General features: G+C 51.1%; 1 protein-coding gene across 1 annotated transcript in view; it reads right to left on the bottom strand.

Annotated features, from left to right (window-relative positions):
- The window catches only part of nbas (NBAS subunit of NRZ tethering complex), a 190,981-nt gene that overhangs the window by 134,987 nt on the left and 30,443 nt on the right, over positions 1–25,551 (bottom strand). Inside the window, exons 19-28 of the mRNA XM_035422884.1 lie at positions 25,025–25,103; positions 24,461–24,565; positions 23,686–23,822; positions 15,907–15,993; positions 14,671–14,824; positions 12,990–13,175; positions 10,939–11,112; positions 9,009–9,142; positions 7,242–7,304; positions 4,056–4,178 (exon numbers count right to left, since the gene is read on the bottom strand). Of these exons, the coding sequence (XP_035278775.1) occupies positions 4,056–4,178; positions 7,242–7,304; positions 9,009–9,142; positions 10,939–11,112; positions 12,990–13,175; positions 14,671–14,824; positions 15,907–15,993; positions 23,686–23,822; positions 24,461–24,565; positions 25,025–25,103 (1,242 nt within the window). The remainder of the gene's footprint in view (positions 1–4,055; positions 4,179–7,241; positions 7,305–9,008; positions 9,143–10,938; positions 11,113–12,989; positions 13,176–14,670; positions 14,825–15,906; positions 15,994–23,685; positions 23,823–24,460; positions 24,566–25,024; positions 25,104–25,551) is intronic.

The following is a 25,551-nucleotide window of genomic DNA, read 5'->3' as shown; positions in this document are numbered from 1 at the left end:
CACCGGGAAAGGCCGGCTCGTTCATTTCTTTTGGGGGGGCTTTTTTTTCAGCTTTATTAGACAGTACAGTGTAGAGAGACGGGGGGAACTAGGAGGAGAGAGAGAGGGAGAGACGTGCGACAAGGTCGGCAGTCGGACTCGAACCGCCGACGTCGCGGCTCACACCGAGCGTGTGGTAAGCGCCCTACGGGCTGCGCCACTGGAGGCCCCCCCTCGTCTCCTTCATTTACTTTTTTTCTTTTTTTCTCGCCCCGCCGACTTCGCCCATCAATCAACAGCGCCAAGCTCGTCCTCGTTAATTGCGGCCCGCAGCCGCTAATTACAAACAGCAACTGGCGGGCTGACGATGCGTCCGGAGTGACCGTTAAGGAAAAAAGTTTTTTGTTTTTTGTTTTTTCTTCTCCCCCCCACACTGTGGCGTTTTTGGCAAAGCTACTAGGAGCCCTGTGTGTGTGTGTATGTGTGTGTTATAGCGCCAGGTGAGAGAGAGAGAGAGCGGTTGCCACGGACACACCGCTGTAGTCAGTTGACCAAACGGGGCGGGTCAGAGAACTGCCTCTTTCTAATTGGCTGCGGCTCCTGCCAGCGGAGAGCAGGGACTGCTGGCATGTCGGGGCAAAAGTGCCAAATCGCATTTTAACCAAAACTGGCTAGACGTCGGCCGGGGCGTCTCCGGGGCCTTGGTCAAATCCAGTAACACTGTATCTGATGGGGACTGTTTACATGCATATTCAGATCCTGCAGTTAGCGTGCCTCCGTTGTGGCTGGATGCACCGAACACAGCTCAATACTGGATACATGAAAGATCGCCCCGAACATCAGACACCGCAAACAACGCTCGGGATATCAACAGGGGCTTGTGGGTTGATAGCCACTTTTTCTTTCTGAGGAAAAACCTCACTGAGGGAGGGGGGGGGGGGGGCACATCGCCTTAAGGTAGAATAATGGCAGATCACATTCGTTACGCTGACCCGACATAGCTTTGAGTTCACCTTGCGTTTTCCCCTCTCCACCTTTCAGTTTAGGCCCTGTATACCTTTACCTGCAGCGGCCATTTTCCAATAAACCTCCCCCCCCCCCCCGTTTTTCACCCCACCTTTTTCGGCACGGTGTCTACCGCACCATTACCCCCGGAACTAAAGGTCCTGCCCAGCAGCCTAGCACACATTCTCAGCCACGGAAAAAAAAGCTTGAGGGGGAAGAAAAAAAGGAAAATAATAATAAAAAGAAGGGAAGGAAACCCATTCCAGAACTGCTTTTAAAAAGACGAGCGATTAATAAAAGAAAAAAAAGAGAAAGAAAGAAAATAAACAAATAAGGAAGTCTTTGGTGTAATTCAGCACCGCGGATTGATTCTGACTTCAGAAATGTTTTGGACGGGGACAGAGGAGAGGGGGGTCCCCCCCCCCCAACCCGCCCCTCCCCGGAGCTTGCGAACATAGCCCTGGGCGCGGATCAATCAGGAACCCATTCTAATTAGAGCGCGAGAGTGGCGAGGCGGAGAACCAAGGGCACTAAAACAGCGAGAGAAACGCTGCAGTAATGGCAGCCGATGACATCTAATTCAGCCCGGCGCCAACCGCGGCAAGCGGGCTCGGTGATGTACGGCCCCCCCCGGCGGCCGCTGGCACCGCGCCGGCGGCGGAGCTACAGGTGGGTTCCCCCCAGTCACCGCCCCGTGATAATTTCTGTCCTATCGTCAGCTGCGGACAGGATTTGGGGCCGAAACGATTATCTTCTCCACGCTCGTTTGGCCGCTATTCCAAAAGGGTAGTGGCACTGATTGGACGAAGGGCTTCGTTAAGAAAACTGATGGGGTTTTAAAGTTTGCCTTTTCGCTCGCAAACAAGGTGGGGGGGGGGGGGTCGTGGAGGTATTTTATGCTGTCCCACCCCACCTCCACCACCCCCGCCTCCCTCCCGTAAGTTAGGATTTAATTTGTTTTGTTTCATCGCGCTCTTTCGTGGTCAGATTGCTCGTTCGGTATCACGCGGTACGCAGTCATGAGGTGTTCGGCGAGGACGCGTCTCTCCGAAATGAAGCGCAGATTGATATTGACGGGACGCCACTGATCCCATCACCGTCCCCATCGCCCCCCCCCCCCAACGGTTTATTCCTCCGTCTCTGCGCCGACACCGCGACGCCTTTGAAGCGGTGTCCCCCGTGACTCCCGAAACGCTTACGCGGAGAAGGCGCTCGAGCGATTCATGCGAAATGAGCAGCGCTCTGCTACTGAGGTTCTGCGCATCGAATCGAAATGTGACAGGTTTCTCCTTCAAATCTGATAAAGCGCTCCAAAACAAACGTGGGGGGGAGGGGGGGTATTGGAGGGATGAAGGGAGAGGGGAGTGGGGGGGGGGGGGGGGACGGTGTGGTGCAGTGCGTAGGGTGGCAAATTCTCAAACCCCCCCCTACTTTTCCCCACTGTAGCCAAGGGTTCAATTCAATTCTGGCCAAAGCTCTTTGTACTGCAGTCCCGTCTCTATGGGCAACCCTCCCTGTTTCCCCCCCAGGCTGAATAAAGGAGAAAAAAAATACATTAGGAGGGGGGGGGGGCCCTGTCAACTCATTTTAAAAAGAAGGGCGGAAAAGATACTATAAGATACTGAACGATCATTTGGTAGAAAATGGAATGCAGACGTATTTGAATACAGACAGTGTTTTAAAAAATGGAGAGAGAGAGACAGAGAGACAGAGAGAGAGAGAGAGAGAGACAGAGACAGAGAGACAGAGACAGAGAGAGAGACAGAGAGAGAGGCGGGGGGGGTACCCCAGCGACGGCGTACCTGATGACAGGTCTCGGGCTCCAGGCAGGTGTAGACGTTCTGCTGCATGTCCCGCAGGTCCTGCAGCAGGGCCCTTCCACAGGTTCTCACTCACAGGAGGGTTTCTACGGCAACGGGGAGACCCAAAAATCCACTCGTTACTGCCCGTCCTCCGTACCTCCCCCCCCCCCCCCCACTCCTTCCTGCTCTGGCCGCGAAGCCCGGGGGGGGGGGGGGGGGGGGCGACCCCAGAGAGAATTTGGCGCTGTGCTGAGAGAGAGTCATTCGCTGTCTCTCTGAGCAGGGGGAGTGTGGGGCAGGTTAACATCACTCTTGTGGGTTTTTTTTGGCAGAACATCGGGCGAGGCGGCAGACGGTAATAATCGACCGTGCGGCTCACTGTCGGTCCCGTTGCCGGCTCGCGATTGGCTGTGCGTGCTCTGCTCTCAGGAACACGTGTAGGCCGACGGAATCGGGCTTCTGTCGTTTCGCTCACTTTACCAGTCCGATTCCGATCCGCTCTGTTACTGGCTCTGCCCTCGTCTGTCTTACCCGGGGTACAGCTTTACCGCGCGCGAGCCGTCATTACCGCGATGCGCGTTTAATGTGCTTCGCAATCACCGCCGCGCAGGTCGCCGTGCGTTACGGCGTCTGCCAAATGCTCCCGCGGTAATCAGGAAAAATTGGGCCGCGTCTGACCGACCCGATTATGTTCACCTGCCGTCTGTGGCCGTGCGTGTGCGTGCGCGAGAGAGAACACGCCGCAGGCGCGCGGCACGTGCCGGCCGCGATGACTCAGAGGTTGCGGGCTCAAATCCCAGACGGGGGGGAACAGCCGATGCACCCTTGAGCGAGGCTGTCAGCCTGAATCGCGTCAGTAAGTATCCAGCTGTGCGAATGGACTGCGTGTACGAAAAAAAATAAGCTGTCTAAAACCCCCTCAGGACAAGAGAGAGTCTGACTAGATGTTAATTTCACAAATGCAAATGCGATGTGATGTAACTCAGGAAGGGGTCATTCCTGCACAGGGCCGTCAGGAGAACTTCCAGGGCCTGGGACGATTATATTTACCAAAAGTTCACTGACCATTGACCCCCCCGCCCCACACCCCGGCCCGCCCGGCCCCACACCCCCCTCCTCCAGGGCCAGGGACGATTATATTTACCACAAGTTCACAGACCATTGAACCCCACCCTCCCCCCCTCCTCCAGGGCCTGGGACAATGTACCCAGTTGCCCCCCCCCCCCACCCCCGTTCCCGCGCACTTCCTGCGATGGCGGGGCGGCCTACTTGCGTCCGGTGTGGCGGGTCAGCTTCACCATCAGCTGGTAGGCCTCCTCGCGGCTGCTCTGGCTGTTCCTCACGTAGGAGATGGGCTTCTGCAGCCCGTGCTTCTCCAGGACCTCCGCCACGCTGCAGAGAGAGAGAGAGGGAGAGAGGGAGGGGGAGGGGGGGAGAGGAAGAGAGAGGCGGGGAGACAGAGACAGAGAGAGAGACAGGGGGAGAGAGAGGAGAGAGAGAGCGAGAGAGAGAGAGAAAGTGAGGGAGAGGAAGAGAGAGAGGGGAGATGGGAGAGAGCGAGAGAGAGAGCGAGAGAGAGAGAGAAAGTGAGGGAGAGAGAGAGAGAGAGGGGGAGGGAGAGAGGGAGGGAGAGGGAGAAATACAGAGGGAGAGAGAGAGGGGGAGAGATAGGGAGAGAGAGAAGAAGGGGGGAAAGAAGGGGGGGGAGAAGAGAGAGAGGGGGAGATGGGGGAGAGATAGAGAGGGAGAGAGAGGGGGGAGAGAGAAAAAGAGAGGGAGAGGGAGAGGGAGAGACAAACTGCCTTCAGCAAAAACGGCGGCCCACGCGTTTACAGAATCGCGCCAAACGCAATTACCCAAATAAAGGAGCGCTCCGACACCTCCAGTCAGAGCTCAGGGGCGCTCTGCCGACCGAACCCGTCAGAAACGTCCCGTCCGCAGATGCTCTCGCCTCCGCTGCGTTCGCACGGGCAGCTGCTGCCGTGCCTGAGGTTCCAGCGCGTGTTTATGCACCAATCAGAAGCCTGAAAGGCCCGCGCTTAACAAAACGCCGGACAGGAAATCACAGCACCATGACCTCCGCGTGGGAGACAGGAAATCAGCACCATGACCTCCGCGCGTGAGACAGGAAATCAGCACCATGACCTCCGCGCGTGAGACAGGAAATCAGCACCATGACCTCTGCGTGTGAGACAGGAAATCACAGCACCATGACCTCCGCGCGTGAGACAGGAAATCACAGCACCATGACCTCTGCGCGGGAGACAGGAAATCAGCGCCATGACCTCTGCACGTGAGACAGGAAATCAGCACCATGACCTCCGCGCGGGAGACAGGAAATCACAGCACCATGACCTCTGCGCGTGAGACAGGAAATCAGCACCATGACCTCCGCGCATCAGACAGGAAATCAGCGCCATGACCTCTGCACGTGAGACAGGAAATCAGCGCCATGACCTCCGCACGGGAGACAGGAAATCAGCGCCATGACCTCCGCGCGTGTGAAAAAACGCCTGGAGCGCGGCAATGACAGGCACGTCAAACGGACGAAAGGAACGCCGCTCGCGGGACGGGCTGCCATATGCGCTCCCAAAGTCAGCCCACAACACTCTCGCCTTTTCACCCCCCTTCGGAAGGGGGATGAGCAAAAACGCAATCTGGCACCCCACGGGGACTCTGCGAGGCAGCCAATCATCTCGCAGATGATTAAAATGATACCGAGGTGGTTTTTTTTTTCCCCCCTTTGAAATACCTCAAGATTCTTTCCTGTCGTTCATTATTCATGAGCTGTCTCAGACTGAAGAAGCCACGGAAGTTTCCGTCGGAAGTTTTCCCGCAAACACGTCCGCACGACCGGTCAGGAATACCGCGATCCGATCGCGACCTCTCTCGACTAATTTGCTACCATGCCAGAGATAACTGCAGCCATTTTCTCATTACTAATAAAAAAAAGGACTGCAGATACCCGACAAATCTGCCAATCATTCTCACAAGGTCGTAAAATCTCAAATTTACTTCACGCATGACCGCAAACACAATATAAACACACGGACGTATTTAACGGCAGATTTATTACGATAAATAAATATAATTACGTCGGCTTTGAAGAGCTAAATCGCCATCTCATTGGCGAATTAAGAATTAGTACGAAAAGGTAATTAACGGTTGGTTTTAAAAATTTCAACTCCCCTTTCCTGTGAAGATATTCTCACTCACTGGAACTCATCTACAGTTCAGCATTTAATGTGGTATAACTTGGCTTCCCCAGATTGGTTTTATGCTAACGCCTCTTGCAGGCATTATATAATTGGATACTTTTCTCTCTCCGACACAGCGTGTGCTCAGTGAATTGTAAAGGAACCATGTAATGGAGTCCTGGGCTGATTTTTTTATTTTTTTAAAAACGCTACACAGCGTTCAAATAACAGGGAAGAGAAAGCAACGGAAAGATAAAATTACAATCCACCATTCAATTATTAAAATTCAAATAAAGCGCGGGGCGGTGGTAATTTTAAATGGCGACGCTATTATCTTTTTTTTTTGTCTTTAGGTTTCGGTTCGGGCTGGAATTAGCTGGCCGCGGCGGCGGCGGCGTCTGTGGGCCCCTGATGATTTTCTGTGCGAGTGAGCATTTCATCCCGAGCCCTCTTTCACTTCTGGCCCTGGTGCCGGTTCAGAGCGCTCGGCCCCCCCGCCCCCCCCCCTCCCCGCACCACGCCGCCCCCCCCCCCCCACGCTTCCACACACAGGGCCTGAAAACAGCCCCAGCGTAGAGAAACGCAACACGATTTCCTCTTGCGTCAGGCACGGGGGGGCCTCTGCTTTTTAAAATCCAGCCCCTTTGAACGAGCAGTCCGTCTCTCACAGTGGGGCCTTCCTTGTGGAACCGTGAGCGATTCAGCCTCTCTGTGAAAGACCTGCCGCTCTGAAATGTGACTGGACCATATCTCCCGCACGTTTCCAGACCGCCACACCAAATTAACTACGGGTCCCCTTCCTTTAAAACGTGCTGCAGAATAACCCCGCAATCTCTAATAAACAGGCAGCACGACAGAATTCTGAGGACTAGGAATATAACCATGGTAACAATGCCCTTTTACCAGCTAATCTGACCATTTTATCGTTCGGTAACAGACAAACTAATTTAATCCCCTTCATATTTAGGCTGAATTAATAATGTGTTGTGTTTCAGTAAAAACAGCAATATTAAGCAGTGACACTGACAGGCAAAATGCTGTGCAACGGTACCTTTCCACCAGCGAAGGCAACTTCGCTGTGAATTCAGCCTCCTGTGTGTGTTAAATCTGGAATTACTGCATCTCCTATTATCCGAACGCCTGTTCACCAGGCCGTCCCGGTCCCGCAGAAGCCTCAGACGCCGGAGGATTACAGGCCCGGGCCAGGAAATTAAAACGTTCCGGTCGGGGGGGGAAGCGTCTCCCCCAAAAAACCTACCTGAGGTGCTTCTCCAATTTATCCACCTGGTCATGGAGCGTCCTGGTCAGGCTGGTTTCAGTCCTGTCGTGGGGAGGGCACAAAGACAAGCCGCGATCAGTCACGCCGCGGCGCTATTCGGGCCACCCGAAAAACACAGGTTTACGCCCCGCTTACGCCCCGCTAACCAGGCTCCTCATACACGGCGGGACACAAAACGAGGCGCCCGTTCATCTTACCAACGTTCCGCGCAGTAATTGCCGAAAAATAGAACTCCCGGGAACAGGAAGATCCATTTTCCCCCCCCCTCCACATCCCCATTCCCATCCCCAAAGGTCGTTTACGAAGACATAATAATTAAAAAATCGTTAAACGGTAGTTTGTCAAAAATATACGCGCTACGTGAGCGCTGAAAAATATATTCCACCGACGGGTATATTACACAGACACTCAGCCCACAGTCCAGATCCCCTTTGTATTCCATGAGGAGAGGTAAGCAGCTAGAGAGCACTGTTTGTCGTATTAGTCAGCTGCGCGCTATTTTACAGAAAAAACCCCAAAAACAAACGCGACAGGCTGCCGCGGACGTGCTGGCGGGCCGCCGGGTGAAGGAGAATCGCTACGACGCGGCCACAAGCAGCGGATCAGCTGTAATTAGAGCAGCCCTCTGGAAAGCGAGCCCGCAAAGAGAAGGCTTTCAGAACACATCACAGCCTCCCTTCTGTAACGGGGTCAGAAGGGCGCCAGACGCCGACCTTCGCAACCTAAAATCCAAAATCCCCCCCGGGACAAGTCTTTGAGCTTTTTTATTCTGCAGAGGAACACAAAGGACCGGTTGGCCTCTGCAGTTAAAGGGTAATAAGGAGCAATTTCAGTCAATGCCGTACCGCACACAGGCCTAGAATTCTTTTCGGTTTTGTTTGTTGTTTTTATGATTTTTTTTTTTGTTTTTTTGTTTTTTGGCGAGAGGGCGAACGGAGCACAGCTGTGTCCGAAAGCGCTCTTCACACATTCATCTGCACGCCTTGGGGGGGGGGGGATCTCCCTCCAGAACACATCAATTTGACAAACAAACAAAAAAAAAAAAAAAGTAACATTTAGCAAACAGATAGCGGGTGAAGAAAAAAGGAAATGTTGCCGGTCCAGAGCTAATCGTACTGGCAGGCCCTGGGGCCCCTGGGGGCCCCTGCGTTGGAAGAAGAAAGGGACGGACATGCAGAGATAATCCCCGGCCGATCGGAAGAACGCCCACAGCTGCCCGCCCACGCCCCACGCCGCAGCAGAGCCCTCCCCCCCGCCGGTCATGTGATGAGAACAGGGAAGGAGCCACGAGGCCGTGGGATTGGCCCGTTATGCGCCAGACGCCACGCGCGGCAAACTCACCATCACGCCACGTTCCAGGGACATAAACTACATGTTTACAACTCGCCCATGTCTCTCTCTCTCCCCCTCTCTCTCTCTCGCCCCCCTCTCCCTCTCGCTTTGAGCCCCCCCAGCCTTCCTCTCTTTCTCTCCATCTCTCTCTCTCTACCTCTCTTTCCCACTCTCTCCATCTCTCTCTGACACACATCAGTGTGCGACTGTTGACTCTCTCTCTTTCCCTCTCCCCTTCTCTCTCTCACCCCCCCCTCTCTCCCACTCTCTCTCCATCTCTCTCTCTCTCTCTCTCCCAGACACACATCAGTGTGTGACCGGTGAATAACTGTATTTGCTCCTGTATTCGTGTTAGCGTTAGCGCGGCTCAGCATCGTTAGCATTAGCGTTAGCATTAGCGTCCCAGAGCTTTACCCGAAGCCTCGCTGCGGGAGGCACTCCAGCACGTCGTAGCACAGCGACAGCTGGTCGTCCCGCTCGCAGCTGTAGACGCACTCCAGGGCCATGGACATCAGCTGGTCGTGGTCTCCAATGATCTTCTGCTGGCACTGCGGGGAGGGGGGGGGGGGGGAGCAGGTCCACTTATTACCACTCAAACTAGCACTGCTGCCATCTGTGTTACTATAAACATAACATCACTGTTACCATCATGATAACCATCACAGTCATTATCACATCACCATTACCACAGCCATTAACTACTACCACCATTACTGTTACTACCACCATTAACACCACTGTTAGCATTAGGCTACATTATATCACCACTGCCATAATCATAACCATAACCATGGCAAATACTATTACCATAACTATTAGCATACCATGACTACTACTACCAAAATTAGCTAACATCACCATAGTTACTAAAAAAAAAATTTGTTTTGAGAATTTTAAGGTAGCACAAAATCATAAAATACATAGTATTTTATTTTAGGTGTGTCCCCAAAAGACACTGCAGTCAGCTGCTGCTTCTTGGACTACAGCGATCGCAGGCGCTCGATTGGCCGGAGATATTAGTTATGAGGCGGGAAATGATGCAACAGCCAATTACGTGTCAGCCAGACTCCTGGCCAGAGGCAGCGCAGCCCGGCACAGTCTGGCTTCCACCGTAACGGTTTTTCATTTTCGAAAAAAAAAAAAAACTGCACAAACAAAAAACCTCCAGAGTAGCGCCGCATTAGACGAACCCTCATACATAGTTAAAGCCAAGCCCATTCCTCATTTTAATAAACACGGAATGAACTGAAAAACATTCGCTTGAAGACTGCAGGGATAATAAGGCGCTGTATAACGACAAAATGGATGCACTCGGTTCGGGTTTTAAACTCCGCACGAACAATCGCCCAGTATATAAACGAACGGCGACTCGATCTCTCCTCAGACTAAACGCGACGCGCTGTACTCGTGTCAATCGTCGTCACCTGCCCACCGCAGATAATGAGCCTCAATTGAAACAAATGACATTACTTCACTTCGGCCATTACGCTGAGAAATGGACAGTAATCTAATTGCGTTAAATTAACTTCTGGGTAGACCCGGCAATTTCGTCCAATTAGAATAGCGAAGCGTAACCACGAACCGCCGAGTATCAATTCAACACAGCCCGCACGAAGTAAAAACAAATCTTCAACCGCCCCCGCACCCCCGCACCCCCACCCCCTGCTGCAGTTCGAATTTGGACTACCCCCATGTTCCTGGATATAAAATCTTTTTTTTTTTTTTTTTTTTTAAACCAAGACCATCTATTAGTCTGAGAGTCATTTCCTAATCAACTCCCGGGGAAATTGACACAGCTGCGCCCGGACTGTAAATTCCGCCCTGATGTGTTTTTCGCTCGGCCCGAAATGAATCCTCGCGGACCGCCAAGGCACCATCGCCGGGGCCCCTAAATTTCAGATGTATATTGCTTTTGTTTTTACACATAAAACAGCAAGCCTCGCCACAGCTGTGGGGAAAGGGGGGGGGGGGGGGTTATAGAGCATTGTAATGGCTCAAGCCCTCTCTTGTCGGTAACAACCCCCCTCCACCCCCCCGTCCCCCCACCCCACCCCCCCCGGTGGCTATAAATTGGGTCCGGGGGATGAAATGGAGGCAAGAGCTATGGCAAGAATGCACTTTGCCGCTAATGAGCTGAGGGCTCCGGAAATGGATTTCCACGGGGGGAGGGGGGGGGGGGTACACAGCACAGCGCGGACAGTTTGCATTTCGAAAAATAAATAAAACTATAATTTCACCCAAAAATATATATATATAAATTGAAGTTTAAATAAAGAGCTGGAAGAGAGGTCCCCCACTCCCCCCCCCCCAACAGCAGAAGTTATTTTCAGACGCGGTGACTCACGTCCGGCTTGGAGTGCTGGAATATTTTGAGGGGTAAGGTGAGGTCCTCCTTGGCCAGCGTGACCAGGTACTCCCGCAGGAGGGCGTCGGCCGAGCCCGCGTCCTGGCTCTCGCAGCGATGCAGGAAGGGGACCATCCACTGGTAGGCGTTCTTCACGTACCTCTCCTCTGGCGACTGCAGGGGGGAGAGAGACAGGGGGGCGGAGTCAAACAAGGCGGAGTCAAACAAGGCGGGCCGTCGTCTCCGTTCGACTGTCCATCACCAGTCCCGTAAGTATATGTACAGCCTACAGGGGGCGGTGTAGTGTAGAGTGATGGTCAGGAAACGCGGTGTGAAACGTGGGAGGTTGCGGGTTCGATCCCCGTCGTAGCGCTGTGTACCCTTAGGCAAGGTTCTTTTACCCAGATTCTTTCAGTGTGGTGCTCTTCAGCAAGGTTCTTAACCTGGATTCCTTCAGTACACACCCAGCTGCATAAATGTGGTTCTGGGTAAGAGCATCAGCTACGTGCCTAAAACTTAAATTTTTCTAGCAAATGAGAAATCGGCTCAAAGGGAGTCTAGCACGTGGAAGGGCTCTCCTCCTCCTCCCCCCCCCCCCCCCCCCCCACCCACCCCCCAAAACTTAAATTTTGCCAGCAAATGAGAAATCGGCCCAAAGGAGTCTAGCGCGTCTCCCCTCCCCCCTCCACCCCCCAAATTGAAATGTAAGGCGCGCTGAAAGGGAGATAATGAATTGCCGCTCCACAAACACCCCGCTAGTCCGCGCGCGTCTGCGCTGCTTGTCGCTGAGCCCGTCGGCAAACAAACAAGCCGCGCTTGAGCCCGAGGCAAAGCCCGCCGATGTAATTATGCGCCGTCAATGTTTGAGCGCCGAACTCCGCCTCTTAAGAGTCTTAGAGAAGACACAGCCGCGAGGAGAGCTGAACAAACGTTAGCGCTCGCAGATAGCGCTCGCAGGTAGCGCTCGCAGGTAGCGCTTGCGTTCACCGCTGTTGTAGCGATGTTAGCATTGTCGCGGAAAAACGCGAGAATGTAAAGGAGCGAGGTGTCGAGTTCAACAATCAAACAAAGGATGATTTTTTACAAAACAATCCTCGCTTTCAAAATGAACTGTTATTCTATTGTGTACCCAACCCACCGTCCCCCCTCCCAACATACAGCACCTTCTTTCTCTAAAACGGAATCACATATTTTGACTTTACAGCATTTCTTTCATACATTTAATTTTCTTTGAAATACCACATCTCACAACAAAGAACTGTTTCGAAGTAACACTGAAAATTATTCAATGTTTCACTGCTGAAATCATACCTTCTTGTATACTGAAAACACAAGTGAGTTCATTCAAAGAAAATGCATGTTCAAGAAAAAAAAGAAGACTTTGGTCTTTGTGAATTTATAAAAGATTTTCAGCAAATTTCAAACCATGCATGCATGAGAATCCTTATTTGCACTGTTTAATTCATAAGGCTAAACAGTTTTCTTTACTTTGCTTGCACTGTGTCTAAATTTTAATAGGCACTTTGTATCAGAAACCAATTTTACCTCCTATAAAAATATAGCTATCAAATTTCTCACAATAATTTTTTTACTTAAAATATCACATTGTAATTATTTGCATAATCCAATTATATTAGCAGCAGCAGCGATTTTACCAGACGGCAACATGTATATACAGCACAATTGAAAAATTATCTCCACACAAAGAGAGAAGTATTTCGTTTGACCTAATTCAGCTAGTCGTCTCACCGTCTCCGTACGCGCGGCTAAAAATAGGCCTTTCCGGGGCATCTCGCGTGGCGCAGCCCGTAGAGCGCTTTCCACGTGCCCGCCGCTCGCCGCGACGTCGGCGGTTCGAGTCCGACCGCCGACCTTTGTCGCACGTCTCTCCCTCTCTCTCTCTCCTCCTGGTTCTTCCTGTCTCTCTACGCTGGACTGTCTAATAAAGCTGAAAAAGCCCCCCCAAAAAAAACATAAAAAATAGGTCTGGCCCCCGCATGGCTAGCAGGCCGCGCGTTTTTGCCGCTTGGCGCGGCGTCGCCTCCACGTACGTTTTTCATCAGCAGCCGGAGCTTGTCGATGTCCCTCAGCTGCCGCAGGTCCCGCAGCGTCAGGCTCAGCTCGCAGGACGCCTCGTACACCAGCGTCTCCAAGGTGACCAGGTCGTCCCCGAGGACCTCCAATCCCGGGACCTCCCTCTCTTTGCCCAGGCGCACGAGGGAGAGGGCGCAGTCCACCTGGAGACGGACGGCAGGAGTAGCCAATCGATGAACAGCCGCCACACCGCCCCCCCCCCCCCCCCCCCGGATGACAGTCACATGTTCTCCCTGCTACCAGGTCAGGGCCTTTAACACGCAAGTTAACCACTGCCAGGGGTTTTAAAATGGCCCCGATTTGTTTTTACTGAACCGAGCAGTGTCAGCTGCTGTGTGTGTGTGCGTGCGTGTGTGTGTGTATGTGTGCGTGCGTGTGTGTGTGTGTGTGTGTGTGTGCAGTGTGTGAGTGCGTGTTTGTGCGTGTGTGGGAGTGTGTGTGTGAGTGTGTGTGTGTGTGTGAGTGTGTGTGGTGTGTGTGTGTTTGTGTGCGTGTGTGTGTGCGTGTATGTGCATGTGTGTGGTGTATGTGGTGTGTGTGTGTATCTGAGTGTGTGTGTGTGCGCGTGTGTTTGTGCGTGCATGTGTGTGGTGTATGTGGTGTGTGTGTGTATCTGAGTGTGTGTGTGTGTGTGTGTGTGTGTGTGTGTATCTGAGTGTGTGAGTGTGTCTGTGTGTGTATAACTGTCTCATTAATACATATATTTTGACTGGAGCAGGCGCGATGCCGTGTGCTGTCAGTAAGGCTCTCGTGTGAGGAGGAGCAGAAGGCCGCAGCAGGCAGGTAGGAATGGGAATGAGGCTGGGATGTAATTAAGGCCACCGCCATTTTCACATCAGGACGGTCTGAGAGCTCCCTCACCGTCTCCCCGGAGAACGCAACGCGCTCGCCGCGCTGATGGAGATCGATACCACCGCCCCAGCCTCGTGTCTAATCGCTCATGCTACAGCCTGAGATCATCCAGCTCAGCTGCTTTAATGCTCGGCCAGGTTATTTCTGACAGACGCACACACGTGCACACACGCACACACGTGCACACACTCACACACTCGCGCGCACGCACAAACACACACCCACAAACATACACAGACACACACACAAGCACACAAACACACACAAACAAACACTCAAACACAGACACACACACGGCCACAGGCAGACACACGCACACACAAACACACGCGTGCGCGCACACACACACACACGGCATAAGACGATGAAACCATATGAGGGGTGAAAAAAGAAACCAAGTCATTACAACAAAGTGTAGGCAGATCAAAAGGACTCTCTCACCTGCTTTCAAACGCAGTTCAGTGCTGGAGGACTGTAATGCAAAGCCAGCTACTACAGTGTAAGCCCATCCAATTATAACAAATATAAAGGTAATTAAAACTCTTAGTTGGGGGGGGGGGGGGGGGGATGATGTGCTAATTGTGCATTCAACCTCTGACAAAGGTAATGGTGCTAGTGTGAAGGGGAGCACTCTGCAGTAGACAGGGTGGGGGGGGGGGGGGGGAGTTTAATCACCACAGCAAACGCGGCGGAACGTACCGGAATGCCGCGTGGCGCCCGTTAAAATCGCCGTGGGCGGCGCCCGCTCGTACCGCCCCCCCCCCCCCCCCGCGCCGCCCCCCTCACCTGTCGGGAGCCGCTGTCGATGTCCTCGGCCCGGCTCAGGTACCAGTCCGTGAGCAGGCTGACGGGCGGGTCGGCCGAGCGGAAGCGGAGCAGCTCGGGCTGCTCCTCGTACAGGAACTCGTCCTCGTCCTGAGCGTCCGGCTCCACCGCCGACCTGCAAGAGGGGGGGAGGGGGGGTGGGGGGTTGGGGGGAGAGAGAGAGCGCAGACGCCCGCCAAAAAATCTTAAAAGGCCTCAAAGGTGAAAAGCAAACAACAAGACGTGCAAAATCCAAATATTTTATACAAATCGGAAGGGGACAAGCATTCCATACAAGAGCTGCTCCATACATGTTTTCCGCGTGGAGATTCCTGTGATTAACCTGCCGATTAATTCGACCTCCAACGTAAAGCACTGTCACGAGGTGCAGATGACAACGAAATCAGTGCCGCTGCTTCATCTGCGCAGCTAACGCACAAGAAAGGGGAAGAAAAGGCGCTTCTGGCGTTCGTTACCATTCAGCTGTTTAATCAACACCCTACCTGTGTAAAAGATGAGCGCGGGTTTCTAACCTCGCGCAGCGCCCGGACGCACAGGAGACCACAGCTCCTCGTCATCACAGCGCTGATTACCCCAAAGGCAATATTAGCGCGATAATTACGCTAATGCATCGTTTAAAAAAGGAAAGAAAAAAAAGAAAAAGAAAAGTTGAGACGGTTCCTCAGTTAACCTCGCCGGCCCGACGCGAGTTGAACGCGGTGATGAGAGCAGCGAGCTGCGAGCGGATGACGGAGTGTTACGCTCCCTCCGGCTCCACTGCGGGCGAGGAAGCGGCGACAGGGGCGGCGGCCGGCCAGGCGAGAGGTTCGGCCGTGTCAACCGCGGTCCCGAAAACCGTCGACCCCGCCCCCCTGTCCCTCCTCCACCTCTGGCTCGCTAACGCGCCTCCTCAAGCAGCCGGACGCCAGGAGAGGATCCAACATAAAGCAAGTACTAAACAACAAGCTAACAGTCCGTATGAGTGTGGTGGGGTAATCAACTCCCTGAGGTGTGACATCACAAACGTGCGACTGGAATGTTCTTAACTCTGAACATTCTAACGCTGATGTAACAGTCGCTGCTGGTGACTGAAAACAGTGGAGTTCTAGAACACTGACTTAGAACTCAGAAGAAAAAAAAACCTTCCAAAAAAGCTTCTCTTCAATTGGTTAAGAACAGGGGGGCTGCTGCTGCCTTTGGGTTTCCCCTCGGATTTACCTGCATTCCGGCTGCTCGCACCAGTCTCTCTCTCGGTGGCTCTGCTCATCCCAGGGGATCAGCCTCAGGTTGCCTCGCTCATCCAGGCTGCGGGGAGAGAGAGAGAGAGAGAGAGAGAGAGAGAACAGTCATGAAGAGCATCGAGCAGGCAAAGCAACACCTGTGTCTGGAGAGGCACTGGATCCGTCTACTTTAAAGATGCTGATTTTATATGCATTTGAAATAGACAGCCAGGGTGAGAGAGAGAGAAACAGAGAGGGAAAGAGAGAGAGAGTCTATGACAGAGAGCGTGTGTACTTTTGTGTCTGTGTACACGTAAAAATATTGGAAAGCTGTGTTAAAGCTGCGTCTGTCCCAACCCCCCCGCCCCCCAAAGGGCCGCAATGACAACAACCCCCCTCCCCACCCCGCCCCCCCACCCCCCCTTCACCCTTAAATATATCAGGCCTGCTTTCTTGCTTTCTCCTCTGTTCTGGATGACTGGATCCCAGCCTGGCCCATTACAGTGGCCTGCGGTGGGGAACCAGGAGAGGCCCACGCTGCACCGCTAACGCAATAAATAACCCAAACATTTCAGCTCCGCTTCCACATTCTTCTTCTCCCCGACAACGACACCGCGGAGATAAAATAAAAACACACCGGAAACCGCCATTTTATCACCGGTATCTGCGCTGAGCGGGGACGAGCCTGAAGCGAAAATATGGGTGAAAATGGGGGGTTCTAACATGGTCGTGCATCCTGGTGTTAAGGGGGAGGGGGGGGGTTATTTCATGAACATTTGCTGACATTTCATAGAGAGAGAGAGAGAAAACAGTATGTGCAGAGTGTGCATGTGTAGTGGACGAGAGCAAACGACGCGGTCTGCGCCCTTGAAAACTGCACTCCCTTTTCTGGCACGGTAAAAACATTGACCGCGCGGAAATTTGTTAACCTTAATCACTCCAGCACCTTAAAAAAAAAAAAACACGAGGAAAGCACTTCGATTTCCCCCGATTAAGGTAGAGGGGCGCGGCCCAACGTGTGGTTTGAGTATGCACGAGCAACGGAGCGGTCCGAAAATAAATAAATAAATAAATAAACAAGCAAACAAACGAAAAGAGAAAAAAAATCGATGCTCAGCTGCATTATTCAGTGGGTGTAGCGTTTGATTTACATCCAGCCGGGCAGCGGAAAGGCTCGCGCGCGCGTGCGTGTGTGTGTGTGTGTGTGTATGTGCGTGTGTGTGTATGTGTGTGTGTGTGTGTGTGTGTGTGTATGTGTGTGTGTATGTGTGTGTGTGTGTGTGTGTGTATGTGTGTGTGTGTGTGTGTGTGTGTGTATGTGTGTGTGTATGTGTGTGTGTGTGTGTGTATGTGTGTGTGTGTGTGTGTGTGTGTATGTGTGTGTGTGTGTGTGTGTGTGTATGTGTGTGTGTGTATGTGTGTGTGTATGTGTGTGTGTGTGTGTATGTGTGTGTGTGTGTGTGTGTGTATGTGTGTGTGTGTGTGTGTGTGTATGTGTGTGTGTGTGTGTGTGTGTGTGTGTGTGTGTATGTGTGTGTGTGTGTGTGTGTGTATGTGTGTGTGTGTGTGTGTGTGTGTATGTGTGTGGTGTGTGTGTGTGTATGTGTGTGTGTGTGTGTGTGTGTGTGTGTATGTGTGTGTGTGTGTGTGTGTGTGTGTGTGTGTGTGGTGTGTGTGTGTGTGTGTGTGTGTGTGTGTGTGTGCGTGCGCTCTGGGTTTTAACGCCGGGGCGAAGTTCCCGAGCGCCGCGTCGGGGTTATGGGCCCGAGGGCACCGCCGCCGCGGCCCCCACTGCGCTTCAGACACGAGGGGGGGGGGGGGGGGGGACACAAGCGTGAAGAAAACCGAGCGGCGCTCTGTCGCATCTTAAAAGCGTCGTCTGCCGCCTCGTCTGAGGCCTCCCCCACGGCGGGAAGCCAGATGGCGAGGGGTCGGGCCGTGCGCATGAGAACCTTCCGGAATAAAGCCGGGTCCCAGCGACGGCCGAAGGGACGAGAGCGGCATTTTTTTACGGCGATCCCCCGCCCCCCCCCCCCCCCCCCGGGCTCGTGATGGATGTGTGCCGGACACTCTGCTGACCTCGGTGGATTAGAGAGGAAGGAAGGAAGAGCGAGATCTACAGTCGATCGCCCGTCACTAAATCCAGTGTGGCGGCTCCATTACCAGAGCATTAGACGGGGGGGGGGGGTGTGGAGGAGGGATTCAGTTGTTCCTCCCCGCTCCGTTTCGAGTGTCCCAAATGTAATCCCATAAAAGCGAGAGAGGTGCAGTGCCGCACCGTGCCAGGGAGGTCTGTGGGGAAAAGGAGTGTGCCATACACAGGAGTTAGCACAATTAGCCTAGTTTTCGAGCTGAGGCGCTCGTCCTCGCGTTTTGTAATTTGTGAAATGCTCTGATTACCTTTGACCTTAGAACCGTAATACAGGAAGGAACAGAAGGTAGTTTAAATGATGCAAACAGTCCTGTCGGTTTTTAATTTTGTCCCTCTGTTTTAATAGCAATAACAAACCATCGCATGGCTTTTTTTTTTGGGGGGGGGAGGGTAATACAAACAATATGAACCATGGTACTTCTCGTATTTAACACAATAAATTTCCTTCTCATAAAAAGATAATAACAAATAAAAAATGACACAAATGACTGCCTCCCCGCTTGAAGGATCCCACATAGTGTAAATTTACAACAACAACAAAAAAAGTAGTTATTTATGTGCATTTCCAATTTGTGTATTTTCTTCAGGTCTCCTGTTGATAATCTTATTAAACCCAGAGACTGGATGTGATTGAATTCCACACTCCGTTCCTTCATCCCGTTGCGGCCTTCCGCATCAGACGTTTGGTTTCGCTATTCTCTCACGCGTAGCGGCTTCACCTTTAATTCACTCCGCTATGTTCTCTCTCCGTTCGGCATCGGAACCCTGAGATGAATAATTCATTGGTTTAAACCTGTTTTGTGTGGCCACTGCTCATTTCTACAAAGACTAATAATAATAATAATAATAATGAATATAAATAAATAAATAAATAAAATTATTATTATTAGTATTATTCAATTATTTATTATTATTATTATTACTATTATTATTCATTTATTTCATTATTTATTCTGACTAACGGTGTAGTAATTACGATGAAAACAATGCTGGCTATGTGCTTAATTAACGCCTTCCACGCGTCACAGTTTCGCAGCCCTTTTTTGTCGAAGCGGCGGGAAAATCAATTCGGAAACGGCAACTACAGGAATCGATGCTAAAAATAAAATAATTCAAAACGGACTCGGAGACATCCGTAACAACGAGAAAGCCGATAAAGCAGAGGGAACAAGCGAAACTAGCGCCAGGGCTGGAGTATTTATCTTGGGACGGATCCACTGTTTGCTGACTCCACCGTAAACGCCGGCAAGCTATTTTCCGAGTATCGACTCCACGAGAAAAAAAAAATAATACATAACAGTGTCGGTTTGAAATCTCCCTTTGACCGGTTTCCACCTGCACTCTCTCTCTTGTTCCACTGTCAAAACACGGCCAGGATCCGTCTGGATAAGAGCCAAGGCCCCTAACCTTCACTCCGCCCCGTCATCCCTCTGTCTTCAAAACGCTATAAATGTAACATACTGTCTTAATCAAACTTCGTAATTGCTTTTAATTATAAACATCCAAAATAGGCTTGAGCAGCCACCCGGTTCAAAGGAGTTTTACACCCTTCTCTAATTAACATTTGCAAAAAAACACTTTTGAAAAAAAAAAGTTTCTTGACAAAACCTATTTTTGCCAGTGCTGCTGGATTTTTAAATGACACTGCGGAACAGGCTAAGTGTCAAACGCTCACGGTTATCGCTCTACTTCGTTTGCAATCAAATTCAGAAACGACAATGATTTCCCGAGCTTTCATAGCTGCACTTGGAAATGTCAACCACTGCAGTGCCCATCATTTCCGAATAAAGTCAGAAAAAAAATAAAAATTTGTGAATTCTCCAAGGTTGCCAGATGCAGAATTTTGAACTGAAAACACACTTTCAACTTTCTTTTTCAATCCTTTTAGGGACCAAAAGTTATTTTATTTTCTCCATCTTTTATTATGTGACTGAATAAGGGAACAAGTGTAAAACCAGAACACAGGTCATTGTGCACTCGTGTGTAATGTCCTGCTGCTTTTATCCAGTTGGTGTCTTCAGCTGTTGAGCATTACCTCATGTAATGGGGTAGCCAGCTGCTGGACATTACTCATTGTAACGGGGTAGCCAGCTGCTGGACATTACTCACTGTAACGGGGAAGTTAGCGAGAGAGCATTCCTTAATGTTACAGTATGGGGAAGCTAGCTGTTGAGAATTACCTCACGTAATGAGGAAGTTAGCTGTTAAGCATAACCTAATGTAACTGGCCAAATGTAATCAGAAGTATCCATTAAACATTACCTAATCTAATGACTCCCCTAATGCAATGGGGGAGTTGACTGTTGTGCATTACCTAATGCAGTGACTCCCCTAATGTAATGGGGGAGTTGACTGTTGCACATTACCTAATGCAGTGACTCCCCTGAGCATTACCTAATGCATTGACTCCCCTAATGCACTGGGGGAGTTAACTGTTGCACATTACCTAATGTAGTGACTTCTCTAATGTAAAGAAGAGTTGACTGTAGCACATTACCTAATGCAGTGATTCCCCTAATGCAATGGGGTAAAGGGTTAGGGAGACGTGTTCACACGGGGGAGCGAGAGTAAAACTGTGAGACACAGACCATAATAATCCCGCTCGGTCCGCCCTCGGGCCCCTGAATGGCTTTTCATTCGCAGGAGCCTGGGCTCAGGCTGTGTCCTTTATACTCCGGAGTATATCAGCGTCGGCCACACCACTCAAATCCTGCTTCTCCCAGCTTCATTACAATGCACAGATTACACTTTATAAGGCCGAACCCCATCGCGGGGGGAGGAGAGAGAGAGACGGCGGCGAGGGAGGGACTAATCCCGTGGCAAACAGCCGGGGCGAAGTATTCGAACGAGGACAAATATTTCCATCGCGCCTGGAGGAAGGAGAGCAGGGAAAAAGGCTGGCAGAGAGAGAGAGAGAGAGGCGGAGAGAGGCGAGGTTCGCTCGTAAAAGAAAATCCCAGGATTCCCTGCAAACGCGCCGGTTTTATGACCCTCCTTTTCACGACGGTCGCGGAAAAAACTCTCCCTTAGCAACGCGGCGGGCGGTCGAGTCGGCCACGTACGAGGCTAAATTTACAATTAGGCAGACTAAAAAGAAGGTTCTAGAACAGCAGTATTTAAAAACGTGACTTTCGGCGACATCCTTCGCCCATCTATGAACCGTGTCCTGCTGTAACAACAATGATCACAATCGTAGCTAAAATAACAATAAAAAAGTTATGAGTAACCACTAAATGGTAATGGTAAATGGTAAATGGACTGCATTTATAGAGCGCTTTTATCCAAAGCGCTTTACAATCGATGCCTCTCATTCACCCATTCACACACACACACTCACGCACCAATGCCACGCAAGGTACCAATCAATTCATTGGGAGCAGTTAGGGGTTAGATGTCTTGCTCAGGGACACTTCGACACGACCAGGGCAGGGGAACGAACCGGCAACCCTCCGACTGCCAATCAAACTCAAACTAAGTTTCTTTTTTTCTCCCCCCACAAAAAATGCTAATGTAATGGTTTCTTTTAAAATCTGCAGCCAATTTAGGCCTTGGAGACCAGGTGTGCGGACATTTTTTTTTTTTTTAGTCAATCGTTTGCTAAGACGAATCGCAGGAAAGACCTTAAAAAATGCACTGGGAGTTCTCCTGTTTCGTCTCTGAACTGCTCTCCTTGTACCATCAGTTGATTTTTGCATTTGTCAACAGGCAACTTTTCTCCTTCACATTTATTCAAATTTGAGCTACGCTACAGCGACGCTGCCCTTTTCCTAAGATGCCAAAACAAGAGGGCTGTTTGGTACACAGCGGCTCTCAGCGAGACGCCGGCGGCGCTTGGTTTAGCCGGGAGGAAAAGCAATCATTGGCTCACATCGGGGAGTGATGTCAGCACAGCGGCGACTCTGCTCGCGAAAGACGCGCGTGTGACAATTCGACAAATACAAAACAAATACAAAAAAAACGAAAAAAAAAAAAACGCTGAGATGTGCGGAAGTTCATGGGGGGTTAACACTATTGATATAACGTTATTGGATTTCTGATAACATTCTGCCAATTTCTGCATTCTTTGTAATTCACAGACAGTAGGGGAAGAGATAAATGCTTGGACTGAAATTGCGTTGACAGATATTTGTAAATGGCTTCATTGCCATCGTTCACGCTCGATGACGAAGCAGCCATTTTTGAAATGGGTGGGTCAGTGTCATAGTGAGTACACAGGAACTGGAGAGGGTAGCAGGGGCCAGGCAGTGAAGCCTAGGAAGTAACAGGAAACAGCCTCTACTGCGCATGTTGAGGGCAAAAGCGCTCATTGGCTATTGAATTGAGGTGAACCGTCTCATTGGTCAATTTATTTGTGATAATAAATTTCATTATGTGTAGTGGTTTGTAAAACGATGGTCGTTTCGGTCGATAAGTCATGAGAAAATGTTTATATTAAAATGTGCATATTCTATTGCACATTACACATTTTTACAATCTGCTTTTCATATGAAACTCTCGATCATAATCGAGCTTCAGAATACCATCGTAGAAGTTTTATTTTGCCTTCCAAAGTCTGACATTCCCCATTACACTTAAATGGGAGCTCCAATGTTTCACCCTCAACACATGCAGTACAGGCTTACTTCCGGGACTTCACAAACTTAGTCTAGTTAAATATTCACGTTCATGGTTAGCGTGGTTGACAGCTGCAAAATAAGATTTTGGGGGGAAAATAAAAAGAAAACAGATTTTTGGCGTGTCCGTGCAAACGTACAGCGTATACACGGCGTACCGATTTTAAAATTAGCAGCCGAGTCTCAATTCCTCTCCGAATTCCCCATCCCGCATTTGACCAATAATCTAATTCCGCTGCCAATGGCTTTTATAGACCACAGTTCTGGCGAGAGGAGAGCGAGAGAGAGAGAGAGAGAGAGAGAGAGAGAGAGTCATCCGGCACATTTAGCGGTTTTAAACGGTAAGGAAGAGAGCAAATTACCCAAATTTTCCCCTCGACGGAACATCACAGACCCGCCATTCCCCCCGAAAGACCGGGTTTAATAATCAAAGCGCGATCGCTGCTTTGATCGCCAAACGAGCGTTTAAGCCAATCAGCCGAGCCCATTTCCTAAAACTCTTTCCACGGACACTTGAAAAGCACACATACACACTCCGGCTTAGACAAATAAGACGCTCTCTATATTGCGAGGCTAATGTTAGCAGCTGATGTGTATCACTGAGGCACTTCATCTTAGTGAGTGAGGGCAAACACCGGCCTAAATCAGTGGCTGCCATCCCCGTTCCTGGAGATGTACCGTCCTGTAGGCTTTCATTCCAACCCTAACAAACAGACACCTCATTGGACATGCTGGAGATCTCACTGAGCTGCTAACTATAGTAGAATCAGGTGAGCCAAATTAGGGTTTGAAATGAAAACTTATAGGACGGTAGATCTCCAGGAGCAGGGTTGGGATCCCATTGGTCTAAATAAGTCCATGTGTCAACAAAGCAAAACACTACTCTCCCCCCAATTAATTAACGATTTATTTTTTCTCATACTTACCATTTATTAATTTACCATTTATTACTTTTTTTTTTTGCTGGCAAATAAAAGAAATCACTGGAATGCACGTTGGGCATCTCTCCTACCTGGCCTCGGGGAGCAGTATCGTGTATTCGTGCGGAGACGTCGTCTCCGGGAAGTTGTACAGGACAGCCAGCCGATGCTTGAGCAGTTCCGATCCGTGATAAGTGAACAAGATGTCCAAGGCCTGCACGTTGCTCTCCTGGAAACAGAACAAGGCCGGGGGTAAAGCACGATCCCTCCGACGCAACATCGGGCGTCCGGGGGAAACATCCGGAGCGGCGAGACGGAGGCGGGAGCCAATTTAAAAAACTTTAAATCGGCGGCGAGTTTCCCGCTTCAGAAAAACCGCCACGCCTCGCTCGCCTCGTTCAAACGCAACGTTTTCCAGCCAGGCTGCTCGCAAAGAAAAAACATTGTGTGTGCAGGAAGAGATTTCAAAGGACTAGAAAACAGTTTTGCCTTCGAGGGGGTGAATCATTTAAATTCAAGGTTTAAGGACCGAGACACACACACACACACACACACACTCTCTCTCACTCTCTCTCTCTCTCTCTCCCTCCCTCACTCCCTCCCTCCCTCCCTCCCTCCCTCAGCCCGCCAGCCGTTTGCACAGGTTGTTATTTCGGTGATGTTTCTATAAAGGATTCCACGCCGTACGCGCTCGCAACAGCCGAGAAGAAGGCAAAGAGGGGGGGATAAAAAAAAAGGAGGCGGCGGGCTGAGGGAGGGAGGGAGGGAGGGAGAGAGAGAGAGTAACATGCAACATGCAACTCTCTCGTAAGCTGGAAGGGGAACACAAATTAAGTAAGTGAATAAATAAACAGGCAGGCCTCCTACCCGGGCGTAGGTCCTGGCGGACAGCAGGATGTTCTGATTGCGGAACTTCTTGAAGAAGTCGCCGTCGTACCGCTGCTCGGCTGCGTGCGGCCCTCCCAAGATCTCCTGCGGGTCGGGAGAGAGAAAGCGGGTCGTCACGGCGCTCCTGCTCCGCCGCCCCCTTCCTCGCAGCGGCCGAGGACGGCGCCCCCTAGTGCGCAGGAGGGATGGCGGGGGGGGCGGAGGGGTATGTGTTGTATATTGTATGACACTATATTTCCCTGTTATGACCACAGTCCTGGACCCCATGCCCTCCAAAAACGCTTTTTCCTTTACAAGTGCAGAGCTTGTGTCAGGGTATACGTATCAAACATAATCCCACTCTACTGCAAACCACTGGCCAAGGAATGATATTTAGAGTCGCACTGCATGTTCTGTCAAACCACAAACCCTAAAATACGGGCTTCACACGCTCACTGTTGACCTGAGAGCACCACTGGTCTCCCTCGTACGGTCCGGACTCAAGTCCGGATTCGGATCGAGCGAGAAAACGGAAAAAAACAAAATGGCCGCCGGGGCCCTTACCTCGTACGTGGCCAAGCGGTCCAGGTAAGAGAGCAGCTTCAGCCGGCTGCGACACAGCTCCTTCTGCTCCAGGGTCAGCCTGCGGGAACAGCGTCACCGACGGCGGTCTGAGTCGCCCGGTCGCCCCGCCACCTCGTTTCGTTTAATCTCGCGTTACCCCCCCCCCCCTCTCGTTAATCGCACCCCCGGTCCCGTAGATTAAGCCCATTAACCTGCTAATGCGGGAGAGCGCCCACTTCATTTTTCAATTAAGAGTGAATGACCTCACCGCAGCGCGCGGCGCTATCCTGTTCATCAGGAGCCCCTTATCTCCATCAGCCGTGTTATTATGGCTCGTCCCCCCCCCCCCCCCCCCCCCCGCGCCCCCCCCAACCCCCCACCCTGGAACACAAATCGCTGAACAGTGCCACTGTCAGTACGTAAGAATGGGCATCGCTTTAATGAGGAATTAGCTTAATAATAAGAGGCACATTTCTTATTCCCTGAGTGGTGAAGGGACAAACAAGCAACCGCAGCAAAGCTGAGAC

Source organism: Anguilla anguilla, chromosome 6 (assembly GCF_013347855.1).
Source record: "Anguilla anguilla isolate fAngAng1 chromosome 6, fAngAng1.pri, whole genome shotgun sequence".
NCBI classification, from domain to species: Eukaryota; Metazoa; Chordata; class Actinopteri; order Anguilliformes; family Anguillidae; genus Anguilla; species Anguilla anguilla.
The sequence above is the reverse complement of the archived record's forward strand: the minus strand, read 5'-3'. Positions and strand labels throughout refer to the sequence as shown.